At 45.6% G+C, this 16,267-nt stretch overlaps 1 protein-coding gene across 1 annotated transcript in view; it reads left to right on the top strand.

Moving 5' to 3' along the window:
• The window catches only part of LOC117579629, a 57,360-nt gene that overhangs the window by 37,927 nt on the left and 3,166 nt on the right, over positions 1-16,267 (top strand). The window contains exons 10-13 of the mRNA XM_034265595.1: positions 6,343-6,530; positions 10,499-11,167; positions 12,215-13,146; positions 14,818-15,194. Coding sequence (XP_034121486.1) covers positions 6,343-6,530; positions 10,499-11,167; positions 12,215-13,146; positions 14,818-15,194 — 2,166 coding nt within the window. The remainder of the gene's footprint in view (positions 1-6,342; positions 6,531-10,498; positions 11,168-12,214; positions 13,147-14,817; positions 15,195-16,267) is intronic.

The following is a 16,267-nucleotide window of genomic DNA, read 5'->3' as shown; positions in this document are numbered from 1 at the left end:
CACACACACACACACACACACACACACACACTCACAACAACATAATTAAGCATGCAAAAACCGGGGGAAAGCGTAGAAATTCAATATGCATTTGTATTTAAATATTTGAAAATGTTAGGAGAGCAATTCAGAGCAGCGAGCAGCAGCGACAATTTATTATGAGCAGCAAAGGTCACTTCAAAGTTAAACATAATCAAGAGAGCAGCGTGCGTTTGTGTGTGGTTTTCGTAGAATTATTCAATGCGAATAATGCGCTGGGACAGCGTGACGTATGATTAATAAACTACAGACGCAGAGCCATATGCAGGATGCTTTCCTTTCACATTGAATTCCACTCACTTGGGAGGTTGCGTAACAAAATCTGTTGCATATTTAATTCGGTTTGATTTGGCCATAACTTTTGCCATTACATTTAATTACATTTCACCGACTCCTCGACTCAGTCCAGAGTTGATCGGAAAATAGGTGGCACATCCCCCCTTTGCTTGGGCTGTGTGTCGCTTTTAATTAAATTCTGTTTGCTTTCACTGCCTCCGCTGACAGGTCTTGTTAACTGTATGCAAAAGTATCTGCAAATCAGAAATGTTAACCTGTGAGTGCTGTGAGGCATTAACCCAATGTTCATGACATTTCAGAAATGTCTCCCTCGTCCCCCCAATAGCTGGGTTGATTGTCATAGTTGCCATTCGTTTATCCAATTATTTCCGAATCGGATTTTTCCGTCAGTCAACCGTATCTGCCCTGGCCCAATCAATATTCCATTTTAGCATTTTCAGCAGCGCAGCTTCTCTAATTAGCTCTAATCAACTCCAGCCAAACATTTCAGATGCAATAATCATCCACAAGGGCGGAAAAATTGTCATCGGGCCATTCCCATGGCAACTCCGGTGTTTGTCACCCCAATATCCCATCATCCCAATATCCCAAATAATATATCTAGGATATGCAGAGCGACATTGAAAGCATTTACTATGTGTAACGGGAAATGTGAGGGTAAAAGGGTGAGATTTTACAGGAGGAAAGTGGCTTTTAGATGCGAGTTTTTAAGCTATATTTCTCCCTTTTTCATTAAGAATCTTCTTCAGAACTTTATATGGCAAACTCGTCGTAGTTTTATATTCTTCTGCAGTAAACTTTAACCCCCTTTAGGGTACTCAAACTACCTTTCGCTGGCAGATACATTTCAGCAATTTGCCAATCCGTTTGAAGTTGTTTTGGCATTTTGCTTTTCATTGATTTACGGATTATTGTGGCTGACTCCAGCAGTCCTTGCTGTGGGCCAAGTGCTGAGCTATCGAATGGTGGGGTCCCAAAAGGTTGCAAGCATTGAAAGTTCTCTCAAGACTTTTCTTTTTCCTCCTACGCTCGGCTGTCTACCTCAATGCCAAGACGCTCTTGGCTGTTGTTACACCTAAAGTTTTCTAAAGTTTTGCGGCCAAACTTTAAGCAGAATCTTTTTATTTTCGTTGTTTTCTTTTTCATTTGCAATTCTCTCTGCCTCTGCCCAGTTTGTGGGAATTTTCCTTTTTAATTTCATAAAGTCAACAGAGGAAAACAAAGAAAGGGAAAGGAAACAATGAAGCGTGGCGAGTTGAAATGGATGAAAAGGGTGGCAAAAGGATTTCATTGTTAATGTGCAAGTAGTGCAGGGGAGAGAGGGGGCTGAAGGAAGAATTATAATTTATAATATTAGAGGTGTTCTCAAAAACGGCAACGAAAGGTTAAACGTTTGCCAAAGTTTCTAGTGATAACTCACAAATTATAGTTACAAACTATCAACGAAACCACTAAAAATTTAATGAAAAATTGATATGCAACAAAGCGGATTGCCTCTACTTGTTTTTCCTATCGAAATTGAAGGGAATTGGATTTTCAGCAGAGTCTCACTCTCCCACTGTAATCTTGTTTGGAGTTGCACTTAAACCATAAACCGAAAGGCACACACTGAAATGAGGTTAATATCGGGTTGATTTGTCAGAATTTCCCTCGTGCGTTCGTGGGTGGTGGCTGGGTTGGGCTGCACCGGATGAAAACTGTTATGGGGTGGTGGCATTGTGGGGTATTTTGTGGGAGCTGCTGCTGCATATTTGCTGTTTAGTTTGCTTATTGAGTTGCAATTTTGTTTGCAATCAGCGGATGGCCACATGGAACGGGGGAAGCAATAGAAAACAACAACAGATGGGAGGGATACGAGTTCGGAAAGGGTTCCGTCCCCTTTCGTTCCCTTCCGTTTCGTTCCCGCATTGGGATCATTGTGCAAACAACAAATTAGCATATTTGCACATAACGGCAACATTTTATTTGCACATGTATTCGTGCGTGTGTGTGTGTATGCTGCTTGTTCATGAGTCCCTGTGTGTGTGTGCTTTTATATAATATCAATATTTAAATGTGAATTTGTCAATGGAGAGCAAAATGACTACTCGCTTGCTCGCCTGTCATCTGCCATCAGTTTTGTACAATTTGTTCTGTATTTGTTTCTGCTGGATTTGATGTTTTAGACAAATATTGAAAAAATTCAAAAATATTTTCCCTCAAATTTAGCTGTCAGTTTTCCTGATTTTGACAGGCTTAAAGCATTAAAGGGAAACGAAACCCAATCGCTTCCACGGAATACTTTCATTGATTTTCCCTTATTACAGCTCCAAACAATTAATTGGCTGAAAGCTCTGGCAACTTCATTTTCTATGGAAATTAATTATTGGAGCAAACATTGGGGGGCATGCCTCTGCATACATTTATTAGCCGGCTCCGCTTGCCCACCATCCCCGGAATGTTTTGTAATTTTTGGTTTTCTGCACAAAAATATAATTAACTTGCTTGATCAGATGTGCGCACAAATATATGTTTGTCTGTATGTACGTTATGTTGTGCGTGTGTGCCATTTTTGTTTGCTTCTCATTTAATATTTATTACGTTTAATTTGCTTCTGGTTTTCTGGTTTGACTGTTATTTCTGTTCGGTTTTGGTCAAATTTCAGAGTGCATTTTCAAACATATGAGCACATCAATTAAGGGATATAATTTGGTTGTAAAAGCAACCGTTGGGGGGACACGTGGGTTTCAGCAGGCAGATAGGAAAGTATTAGTAGAGTTTTCATTGAAATCGCAGAAGAATAAATCATTACAAATAAACCTAACCCTATCATTTATAGTATCAATAAAATCGCATAAATAGATCCGCCAAAAAAAAATCTATTGGACATTAAAAAATATTCCTTTAAAATAAATAAAAAACAGTTGCAAAAAATTATAAATGCGAAACGCGAGACTCGTATTTTTCAATTGAATGTTGAACGACCATTGGGTCTTCTAGCGTATTATGGGTAGTTCAACAACAAAAATCCGATTCAGATCCATCAAATATGCGTGACAATCCATTAAGTGTGTGGCTGTATAGCATTTCAAATAGAACACATGGAAATGGAGCAGATGGAGCAGCCCATTCGGGTGCTGGCTAATTGTTTGAATGTGTTGAACGTAATGCAGCATAAAGCAAAAATAAACAGCTGAAGCAGGGAACAGAACAGGCCATAGGAATGCAGATATAACAGATGTACACGTGTGTATCCACGAAACAGCCTGCGGGGCGAGTCCTATTTAATTTGCACGGGGTTTCCCCCAAAAGGGAAAAACAGAAACGGAATCCAATAAACAATCAATGCCTAAGGGGTGGGCAAAATACATGGGAATGGCCATGGAAATGCTACTCAATCAGCTACAGCGACAGTCCCCAGATCCCATTCTCTTCCCTCTCGCGGAGGCAATCAATAAAAGTAACACCCCATAATTTAATGCCCCAAATGTGTTGCGACTACATTTTGCGGTTTCTGGCGTGCTGCGACAAGGCTCAAATCGGTACGGCACCAGCCCATCCCGACAAAAAAAAACACAAAAGCCACCGCTCCCGCCACCGTCATTGCCATCGCCATCGCAATCGCTGGCGGCCCAAATGCACTCTAATAATAAATCGCAAAAATAACAATTTTATTGCCAGCGCTTGTGGTTTTACCCCGTATACCTGGACCAGCGACAGAATTTCTCTCTCTCTCTCACACCTGTCCTTAGACCATGGTCCGCTGTCCGTGTGGTGTTGCCACTCGATAGTCACACTTTATGGCCAGCTGATAAGCATATTATTATTATTGCTACTATTACACACCCACCACACAAGCCCATACACATAACCGAGAGTCATTCCGAGCACCGAATTGAATTTGCCTTGAATTATTTCCGTATATGGGAGTGCGAGTACCAGTGTGTACACTTATTGTTGTATGCCCCACGCAGTTGGCGGCGAATGTGTCGAAACGAAATTTATTACAGTCGAGCAGTCGTGCAGCTGGTACAGCAGAGGCACAGACGCCCAAAGATGGCAGCGTGACGTGACTGTTGCGTGAAAGGAAATAAAGAAAAAGTTCGGGGCAGCAAACTAACGTTTAATGTGGAGAAAACTTTTTCAAGGATAAGGGGAAACTCTCCTAGAGAAGAAATTGTAGTTAACATTAATCAAAAAATCCCCCTGTGCATATTCACGCTGTCATCTCTAGTTATGAACGCTGCCAGCCATCTGTTAACTAATTCACATGCCATTGCAGGACTGGAATGGCCAATGATTACATTTCATGTGCCATATGAATTGCACTGCTCTCAAAACACTCTCCACACACACCCATCCACAGATATGTATGGTATACGGACTTTTATGTGTTGGCCTGTCGATTATTTGGCAGCATTTTAGTTGTTGCTGTTGCTGTTGCTGTTGCCATGTGAAAATCAGAATCAGAATCATTCGCAATTCCCCAGCCAGTTGAAAAATGTTATTGAGATTTCTGTTGACAGGTTGGACTGCAAATTTAATGAACGTTCACTTTGGGTTGATCCACTCTTTAGAGAGCATCGCACCGGCAGCAGGGGCTGCTGCATTTAAAATGTGGCTTAAAGTTGATTTGCACATTTGGAATATTCAAATGGCATAGCCAATGACATTTGAGGCCATTTAAATTCATGTAAAAATGGTTTATTTCTGTAGAATATACTTCAAATGTAGGCAACACTCTCTCTTCAACTCTCATTCCACTTTCACTTCGTGAAAAAGGAGGAGCAGGCATTCCCACTCACATGCTTAAAGGCCACTTTGCTTTTATATGCCACAACCAGCGAAATGTGACAATAAAAATCTCATAAAAATGTATTACTTAGCTAGCAAGGCCCTCTTTCCACCTCCAAAACCAGCACGAACGATACCCTCAGGAGGTGGAATGAAACTCAAAATGGCTCCCCCCCCCCCATCTGTGCTCATTGGGCCGACAACTTTTGCTTTGTGTGGCAGCAGCTGCAACAACTTTTACACTCCCCCTTGGTCCAAACCATCCGTCTGCCACTCGATGCGGCACGGCACACATCAAAAGTCTTTGGGTCCTCGCTCTGTTCTCCGTCTCCGTCTCTGCCCATGTCCCTGTTCCTTCGTGCATTGGACAAGTTTGAAAAGCTGTCGCAGCGGCTAGAATCGACGCAGGTGTTATCATCGATACCGTTGACAATTGTTTCCTTTATATCGACTGGCACTTCAGCTACTCCCGCTCCGTGCAGCCCCTCGCCGCATCACTCACCATCATGTCGCAGTGCCACAAAATGTAGCGACTTTTACCAATTGAAGCACCGAGTAGAAGTTGCCTCTTGCTTTCGCTTCCACTTTTCCACTGTGGCGTTGTTTTTCGTCGTCGTTGCCTTTTTTAATTTGTCACTTGAATCAAAAGTTCCCAAAGTTGTCCCTGGCTGACGGCCTGGAGTCTCGTTCTGGCTCTTGCTCTGCCTCTGACTCTGACTGTGGCACGGTCTCTTGTTAGGAGTTAGCTGCGACTGTTGGCTTCGCTCGTTGCTTCTTTGTTGCTTTTTGGCAACTTTAATTAAAGCCGAGAGCGGGAATTGTGGCATTCGGCAGCTGGCAGAACCTTTAACTTTTGTATTTATTTCAAAATGTTCTACAATGTTGGAACGAATGCTGGGGCAGGAGTGAGTGAGAGCTTGTTATGCCCTCACCCAACTACAGGGTATCGTAGAGATTGATGCAAAAAAAATGTAGATACACAAATCCCTCTGCCAGCCACACATTGTAAATTAACCTAAATCACATGTAAGCCGCTTGTCATACAACGTTCTTAGAGCATATTAAAAAACGTCGAGCAGGACGAGGTGGAGGGGACTTTGCTATACTCGTAACAGTTTATATAAGTATCTGTGCATATTATAATCTCTTGTCTCTCCCATCTCGCATCTCCCATCACCCATTCCTCTCTCGTTCACCCGTTCTCACTATATTTTTCCATATTTTACTCGGCAGATGATGTGCTATTCTCGCGTCGCGGCCGCATGGGACGCATTGTGAGTCCGCGTCACACGCTTCCGCCGAACACAACGTGCACGTACCACTTTCACGGATATCCTGGTGACCTGATTTGGTTATCGTTCACCAGCTACAATCTGCAGATACTGCAGCAGGCGATACATGACAACAATACGCTGGGACGGGTAAGTCGACAGTGTTGGCAGTGGGTTGCCTGGGGGGTTGGCGCTTGGGTGTGGGGTTATAGTTAACCGTTTACATAAATGCATAAAATTGATGCCCAGAAGGGTGTCAGGGCAGGGTGGGTGGAGCCACAGTTTGCTGCATGCATTGTCTCTTAAATGGATTGCGTCTACGCCAGCGGCGTCTCCTCCATTGTCTTTTCATTGGTACTCCCAGCCCTTACTCCTATTGTGTATGTATGTATGTATGTATGTATGTGCCATTAGTGCCAGTCGGTCGACACTTTGTCTCTGCTGGCCAATTAAAAATGCAGCCATACAAAATCTCTGCATTAAATTTATAATTAAGTGAAAGCTTAAGCAACTCTATCACATAGGGAGCTGCAGCTGGCCGCCTTCTAACAAGACATTTGCCATTCTCCACTCTCAAGTCTTGCCCTGCAGGCCAAAGAAACTGCGCCAAAATGCGACACGGACACGAACAACAACGATGTTCGCGCTCACTTGCTTTGTGTCTCTCTCTCTCTCTCTCTCTCTCTTTCTTGCTCTCTGTCTCCCTCTCTAAGCTATGTATCTGTCGTTGTCCCTGTTTCATCATCGTTCTCATCATGGCGTGTGCATTTTAAATGTTCCGTTGTTCGCCATTCGTTGTCGCCTGCCTAACGTTCTGTGAATTGTGTCAAGGTAGAAAGTTGAGTTGGCACGGACGGGCGGGTTGCGATAGCGCGTAATGACGGGTCAGTGAGTTCTGCAAAGGCTGCGTCCCCAGGCCCCCAGATAACTCTGCCCTGAATGGTCATTTAGGCTATGCCGTCAGGAGAAAGTTTATTTAAGTTGGAGACTGCACTTAGATGGGACTGTAATTTATTTTCAGGCGTAGCAAACAGTTTTTCTGGTATTTAGTTCAAGTGGTTTTCTGGGCATAGAAGAATATACCAAAAAACACATAAGAAATACAACTCAACATCCAACAGTTTGGCCACTTAAAAATATTATTAGAACCTCCTAAGTTACCTTAAGCATCGATTTACTATCCGCATATGTTGATATCTTCTTTAAAGCATTACAATTTCAAGACTTCTGAGCGCAGTAAACTGAATCATATGTTCTGAACTTTCTATTCCTTCCCTGCGAATCCTGCGAAATAATTCTTATGAGTATTTATTCTTTTTTCCTATTGAAAAGTCTCAAAAATGTAGCACCAAAAGTTTCTCTGCGCATTTAAATGACCAACTTAGTAGATAGCTCTCCATGTCCGAATTCTCGTCAAGCTCTGCACCTTCTAAACAGTGTGCTAGTGTGGGATTTTTCTTGTTTCCCTCTGTAATTCCCACTTGAACAGATTCCAAACTCTAGTCAAACTCGGGTGGAGATCAAAAACCGCGAATCGGAGGGAAGTGTGAGTGGGAGCCGGAACAACATGTCAACGCTTTGCGTGGTCTCATAAATGTCGTCGCATTATAAGTATTTCCCCCCCCCCCCCCCCCCCCCCAACATTTCTGTGGATCCACCACACAGCAATCATTTTGCTTCCGCCAACGCAACGGTTCGCTCCTCTCCGCTCTCTCCCTTATTGTTTTTTGTTTGCGAGTTTTAACTTTTCTTCTTAATTTAAAAAGTTTGCTCTGCTCCGGTATTTGTTGTGCGTTTGTGTGTGTTTTTCCTGTACTTTTGATACCCTTTTAGAGGGTATTACGATTACCACTAGATGTTTGTGGTGCAGAGAAAGAGAAACAAACAGAATCGAAGTGTTATGGGTAGTAAGACCTCAATTCTTAAGCTATTTTGTGGCAGCAACTTCACATGGTAATATTCCAAATTCCACCAGAATGTACTACTATAAGGTTGCGCCCAATGGATCTTCAAGGGTATATAAAAATACCCTTCATTATTATTATTTTTTTGTAGCTTTGTTCGAGAATTCGCATTCACTTGTTTGTGAGTTTGTTTGTTGCCCTCGATACTGGTATATGTCGCACCCGCGTCACCCCACTCCGCCTACTGCTCCCATCGCAATGTCATACATCGCCCACGTACCACGGACTTCAGCACTCTGCCTGTTCCCCTCCTGCCTCCTGGCCTTACGTTCTACCCAGCCATGTTTCGTACCTGATGCTGGTTGTTGTTTTTGTCACTTTTGGTTGCTGTTACAAAATTCATGAACTGTTTTTGCAGCTCTACAGGCCCCACTCTCCGTGCTTTTAGTGACTCCTCCACTCAGTGACTCCACCCGCTGCTGCTATGCCACCCCCCAGCATTCCCCCTTTCAGGGCCCCTCTGGTTCGCCCGTTTTGTGTTTTATTTTACACATATTTTTGTTCTGTCACTTTTTATTGTACTCCCACGTTTGTAGACGTTAAAGAGGCAGCCAGGGAGAGAGAGCATGGAGAAAGTTTCAGAGAAAGAGTGAGCTGTTCTGTTTGGGGAGTGATAGGGATAGTAAGTGTTACTGTAAAGTTGTTTTTCTGTGCTCTCCCCCACCCCACATTTCCCCACCCCCGTTGCCATTCTTTTTGTTTTTTCGTTTATTTGTGTGCTGCTGGCAGCTTTTCATTTTTCGCAATTTAAAGTGTAGGTGAGACGACTGCAATTGACACGAACAGTGAGCATCCGGGAGGGGGATGGGCTACAGAGCAAATAAAGCGGAACAAACAATTGTGTGGGTGGATGTCTCATCTCTCCTTCTACTTCCCACCCACGATGACCCTCTTACGGATTTATTTCAATGCGGGGGTTATCGTATTAATTGGCACAGGAATTCCCAAAGCGTTTTCGGGTGCAAGATATGCTGGACTACCATGAGATGTCTGAGTTTAATTTCGAATATACTCGAACTGGTATATATGTATGTGCATACATATGTACGTCTAGACAGCGAACGACCTTGAGAGCATGGAAAGCTGTTGGCAATTTATCTGATTAGATGACAGGTGAAAAGTTTCCAAAGGTGTGGAAAGAAGAATGTGGTAAAGTAAACAAGGTGCGGCATGTGTGTGGCATGCAGCTACATATACACATGTACCCACAGGTATGTGTGGAATTTATTAGTGTGGTTCCTGCATGCATGTGCGGAGTTTGTTTATTAAAGTTTGATGCTGAAAGTGATGCTGAATGTGAGAAATGCAAAATATTTCGAGATCAACAGAGGATACCCAACCGGATTAAAGTTATATAACCATTTAAGCTTTTAACAAGGCTAAAGTATACAGGAAAAAAGCAACACACTTTAATCACAAGATCATTTCGCCAAACAACTTAAAAGGCTGTCAGTTAGTTAGTTTCTGGTCCAAGTTGCAGGCAAAGAGTGGGCTGTGGGAGGTGCCGCTGTGCCCGGGAGTCTGGTACGGCAGTCAAGTCAAGCCACAGCTGTTTGCAACTGTCTTTTTCATTATTAACACAGTCAACAATAATCAGGGCCTGGTCTAGGCGGAATGGAATGTCGGAATGTGGCAATGCGGCAGAGCGAGCGGAACAGCGGGGGAAAACATAAACCTTGTCAGCAGCCAAGGAGGCGTCTAGTGAAAATATTTAATGCCTGCAAACAACAGCAGCAACAGCAGCAGCAGGAAGGCTATAAAGAATCTGGAGAACACAACTACCAGAGGGGTTCTAGGAGTGGTACACAGAGAGTGTGAGAGATATGGGGTCCACAGTGAGTGCGAGGGGGAACAGGGACAGGGACAGTGACAAACGACAAATAACTCACACTTGGAACTGTTTGAATATGACATGTGACAAACTGGAGAGTGGAAAAGCAGCGCAACAGCAGCAGCTACAGAACTAACAAAGAAGAAACAAAAACAAGCAATGAGAAAGAGCATGAAAAACGCGTGAAAAGCTCTGAGAGTGGGGGCAGCATAGCAGAGGGGCAAACACGAGCTCAAAACAATAATGTCAACAAGAGAATTAAACAATAACATGTGTTCCATTCGCTTTCGTCCTTTCTACCAATTTTCTTTCATGTCCCCCAGAGCGATCTGCCGCCTTGGATAACCCGCCTGAGGATGTGGGACAGCTATGGCACATATGTGCCCATGAAATCAACAAGTTCAACCACCGGACAGCCGCCACCACCACCGCCAGTGGCCTCCTCAGCGGACGGTGGCAAACCAACGCTCCTCAATCAAAGCAACTACGGCAGCTACTACTATAGTGCCAGTAATCCGAAGCTGAATCGAAATCTGCGCGTCAATATCGACAATGCCTGGAACCCCGTGGACACGTACATCTACGGACCCACACAGTCGAGTGTGTTCAATCAGGAGAACAAGTACAGTGGCTATCAGGGCGGTGCCGGTGGTGCAGCTGCTGCTGGTGGTCCGGGTGGCTCAGGCAAGCAGCTGACCGGCGTCAAGGAGAGCCTCAATTACATTTCCGGAGGCAAGTCCTCCGTCAAAGATGGCAGCGCGGGCGCCTCTGCTGCCGCTGTTCTCAGCTCGGAGCGGAACAGCGCAGTGGCGCTGATGAGCACCAAGGGCAAGCGACGCCTCATGCTGGAGATCTTCGACTACGAGACGCCCAAGCTGTGCGATCACACGGCCATTGGGAGCGGCGTGAGCGGCAGCAGCGCCCTGATGGGCGGCAACAAGCTGCGACCATGCAGTCCGCTGGAGAGCTACGTGAGCACGGGCAGAGATTTGGTAAGTTTTAGCATTAGTTGTGCCACCAAAAAGTAGGCAATGATTTACGAGACTATATTGTGGCTTCAAGGAGCAATGTGGCATACTTTTGGGAGATGGAGATTTAAGAACTCAGAACTTCGAACTAGATGTTACCAGCCATCAAAATTCTGTAAAGTTTTTTCGGTGTATTTTTGCAACCGCAAACGTGACTCTTGCCTTCCGATAACTCTAACTCGAGGGACTGGAATATAAGTTATTTTGATAAATAACAAACAAAAGGAAATGCAGTACATAGCTGGCTACACAGCTCTTCATTTTAATCGAAAATATATATACTTTCCTTTTGTGGAAAATGCTGCCATACCCCCACGTGACTTGGAAAAATATTCTTCGAGTCTATAGAAAAACAAGCCAAAGACTTTTCTAATTTGTCAGCTACTGCTGTTTGTTATTTTGTGCTGCCCCCTCGGGGAAAAAAAAAGAAACAGAACTTTGTGTGACTGCACCTGGCCCGGTCGAGTGCCGAGTGCCCAATTTGGCACGCCCAAGGGCTCTCACAGCAACAGCAGCAGCAGCAGCAGCAGAGCACAACATGGCAGCAGGAGCAGCAGAAGCAGCTAGGGATTTTTTGGCAGTATGCAGAGCATTTCGTATTTGCTTTAAACTTGACAAAATTAATCAAATTAAACACTCGACTGCACCGCCAGACGTGCGCAAATAACGAAGAAGCGAGGCGAGGCGTGGCGAGCGGAGGCGATGTGAAGCCTCCGGGGCAGGCGCCAAATTCAAATTCGCCAAAGCACAAGAGCACACAAAGCCAAATACAGAGGGGAGGCACTGCAGAGTGTGTTGTAGAGGGATTGTAGTGGTGTGTGTGAGTGTGTGATGGCATGCACGGACAAACAGGCAACCGCAATAAGCCTGCTTAGCCTTTTTGACGGCGCCGCGTGGATTCTCGCTCGTTGCCGTTGACAAATATGAACTGCAAATGTTTTGATGACAAATTGAAGCCTCCCCTCGTGGAATTCTGCTCAACTGTCTCTTTTTGTCTTTCTCTTTTTGCAGAAACTGGAGTTCCATACGCATACGGGAACAGCCTTGTTCCCGGCACAATTCGCTTTGAACTACGAGTTTGTGGACACGGAACAGGGTGGTGACACCTGGCCCGGCAGGCGTGGCGAGGATCCAGTGCCGCCCCTGTGCTCGAGAATCTTTCGCAAGCGCAAAGGCAACATCCAGGTGCCGAGGAATGTCTTCCTTTACGGCCGAGGCGGAGCCAAGAACATCACCTGTCTGTACCGCTTCGAGGCCGGTCCGTCGGAGCGGGTAAAGCTGGTGCTGCACAATGTCTCCTTTGGCGAGGGCACGTCCTGCACCACTGACTCGGATCTGCATACGGGCAGGCCGCGATGCAATCAATTGGACCCAGAGGGACGCATCACGGAGCTGCGCCTCTTTGATGTGCCCTTTCGAGATGTGAAAATCCAGCTGGGCTGCTTCTGCGACAATTCCAGTTCCCTGTACAGCAACGCACCGCTGACGTTCGTCTCCCACTCGCGGATTATGGAGCTCAGCTTCACAGTGACTCGATTGAACATCTCCGAGGACTTTGCCGATGTCTTCTTCTCCGCCTCGTACGAGTTCAAGCGGCAGCCAGACTGTCGCAAGCAATTGAAGTTGAAGGGCGCCGGTGGAGAGGATGATCTCAAGTATCCCCTGAAGACTCAAGATGCCAGCTGCGAGGGCCTGGCCTGGTACATCGAGGCCCAGTCCGCCGAACGTTCGCTCTTTGTGCAGACCTGGGGCGCCTATCTGCCCGTGGATCCCACCTCAGAGGATGCCATGCGCTGTCACACCAAAAACCGTTTGATGATCTACTCGGGCAGACCGCTCAAGCCCATGCGAGTGGTGTGCCCCGCCCAGAGTGGACCTAGGCCCATGTCGCTGCACATTTTCTCCGAGGACTGGACCAATGGACAGCCGTTGTTCATGAACAAGTAAGTGGGGAAATAGATGACAAGCTCTTGGCGACAATTGCACAGAAATTCCTCTTCATATTTTTGTAGCTAAGCGGATACGTTTTTATGGGAGTATGTTCCCATTTTACCCACTCAAACTGCCATACCATGCCGTACTCGTTCTCCTCTGTCAAAGCTGCAAAAAAAAAGAAATAGAAAGAAAAACTAAGAAAACATGCAAGCCTAATGGCTCGGAGACCCAATCCATTATCAAATGCATTCCTCGCATGAGTTCGGGCTTGCTCGAGCAGGAGCAGAGCCTCTCGTGTACTCGACACAGAAAGCCTCTTAGTCTCTGAGTATTTGCTGGCATTTTTTGCACAAAACTAATTGCAATTGAATAGTTGCTAATATTTCAACAACTTTTGCACTGCTCCCCACTGTGCACACTCCCCATCCTCGCCCTCTCAAACAGTCCTGCTTTAAAATGCAATAACAGGAAATGGCTACGACGGCAACAAAATACAGGAAATTGAGCGCAAAGAAATATGCCATGAGAGAGATACAAAAAAGAAACCAAACGAGACGAAGTCCAGGCAAACAAACATGGCCGTCAGACATGCACACACACGCACACATGAAGCGAAGACAGATGGAAGATGGGTTCCGTTGGGCTGGTATGGGTGGCTGTGGTACAGGTACACCACTCCTTGCTCTGTTTGTGCACCGGCAATTTATGTTCAAGGTGCGTGCCACCGAAATGAACCGTTGAACCGCTCCGAGCCGGTCCCAGCCGAGGCCTCTACGGTGTGTGCTCAGTGGTCCACTGTGTGTGACTCGGCAACGGTCAGTGTGTCTTCTTTTTTAACGTGTACCCAACCCATTAAATTTTATGGTCAACATTTTTTGTCCCCTTTTGCCCATGTTTGCATTTTGCTCAATTTTGTCGCCACAGACCATAAAAAAAGAAGAGAGACAGAGGAGCACGAATGAACAGAGCAGAAAAAAAGGAGACATGCAGAGGAATGTTGCATTGTGGTCGGGACATGTGAAAACATATTTTTATGGGACCCCAAAGGGTAATTGGACATTGCACTGGATATCCGGGCCTGGCTAATGAGCGTGTCGAGCCATTTTAGATAATTAATTGTGAGCTTTTCAACTCGACTGCGAATTAAAATAGACAAACTGACAAGAGTGGATTCAAGTGAAGCTTCAGGTGCATGAGGAATAATTTCTAGAGAGGAATAGCTGATGGGGATGCTTGTAACATACTGCCTGAAGTATCCCTAATTCCATTTCGATTCCACTCAATGCATCCAATTTGCCTCCGTCTTTGCGCTGAAATCGCAGCAACTTTGATGGCTAAGAAGCTTAATGCCTCCCCAACCGACTTGAGGCTGAAACTGAAAGAGATATATTTTGTCTATGGCAACTGGAAAGTTGTGCGTAATTAGATGCACTTGAGCAACTGAGGCTGGAGAAGATATCCAGAAGAAGCAAAGGGAGTAGCTATCCCCGGGCAGGTCCGCTATTCCACGGCCAGAAACTTGCCACGAAAGTTATGTAGAGCATGGCATTCGTGGCTGCATGACAGGGATGGGGAGGCTGATGGAAGGAGGAGGAAGCTCTTGCCAAAATGTTTACAACTTAGCTGAATGTTTTTTCCACTCTCTCACAATCCTATTTCCTGTCTCTTCCACCGTGCAGGCCCATCAGTCTGGTGCTGGAGCCCATACTCAAGGAACCCGGCGATATAGCCTTCACATGGCTGGAGATACATCGCACCAAGAATGCGCTGCTGCAGCAGTTGGACCTGCATGTGAACGCAAGCGTGACCACGGGCCTGAGCTCCGGCTCGGGCTCCCAACCCTCTGGTCATAGTTCCGGCTCCGGCGGAGTTGTCGGCACAGGCAGTGCTGGTGTAGCCGGGGCTGGTGGTGGTGCTGCCGGCGCTGGAGGCACTGCAACCGGTGCCACGGCCAACGAAACTCTGAACGAGTTTGGTTTCTATCCCAAGGAGTCAGATTGCGAATACAAATGTCCTGAAATTGATGCATGCATAGCAGCCAGCCTGTGGTGTGATGGTAAGTACACATTGCAACTTGCGGCAGATATAGTTGCCCTTTCCCCCAACTCTTTGACTCTGTAAGTGAAACGCGAGGCTTGCTCTATCCTTAGTGAAACGTTTTCACAGAGAATATATTCATCTATACCAACAAACTCTTGTACCCAAGCGCGTTGCCTGAAGTTTTGCATTATTTGTACGTGATTTGGCGCTCGGCATTCGTTTCTCGTTTCTCGTTTCTCGTTTCTCTCCATTTGACATGCGCATTTCTCCTGTTGCCTGCGCCTTGCACTAGGCAGCACAAAATTTCACTTGTGGCCATGTCCTGTCTGTTAATTTCATTGCAAGCTGTCCACGTTTTTGTAATCAGGCAAAGTTTCTCAACAACTGCACCACCCATCCCGCTGTCCGCAGCTGCGTCTCGTCCGTTGGGCTACTCCCAGTCCGTGTTGCTGCTGGTTGTTAGTTGGTTCGTTGGTCGGTCGGTCGGTCGGTCGTCTGGTTGGTCTTCTGGTTGTTGGACAAACCCGCAGCACTAAGACCAAACCCCAAAATGTCTTGCGCAAAAAGTTTGTCCCCGCGTTCAGTTCAGTTCAGTCCAGTAAAGTCCATCCCAGCCGAGTCGAGTCCAGCCCCGCAGCAACCCAAATAGCCGCAACAGCTGTGCCAAACTTATTTGTGCTGCACTTGAGAGATGAAAAGTAGGAGAGAAAAAAAATGAGAGACAAAAGTGCGACAGATACCATTTAGCGGCTGTACAAATACCCTTTAAAGAGTTTGGTAAAGAAAAACAATTGAAGAACTATTTTAAGGAGCGAAAAAACTATCGAGCCTCTCGGAACCCTCTTCTAAGTGAATATTTCAACAATAATCAAGTGGATTTTTTTACCAAATATAACACATACCAATCCGCATATACCCACACATAGATCCCGCATTTGGGGTTGGGGATTGGGGGACATAAAAAAGCACAGGCTGGCCTGGACTTTGGCTTTTAGCTTCAATTATTTATGGGCAGCCAGGCGGGACTGCAGCTGGAGCTGGTTAACCGCAAAAGCCAGGGCATTAAACAAGCTTTTGGCCCCGACGGGC

Source organism: Drosophila guanche, unplaced genomic scaffold, assembly GCF_900245975.1.
Source record: "Drosophila guanche unplaced genomic scaffold, DGUA_6, whole genome shotgun sequence".
Taxonomy (NCBI): domain Eukaryota; kingdom Metazoa; phylum Arthropoda; class Insecta; order Diptera; family Drosophilidae; genus Drosophila; species Drosophila guanche.
This window is presented reverse-complemented; position numbering and strand designations above follow the sequence as displayed.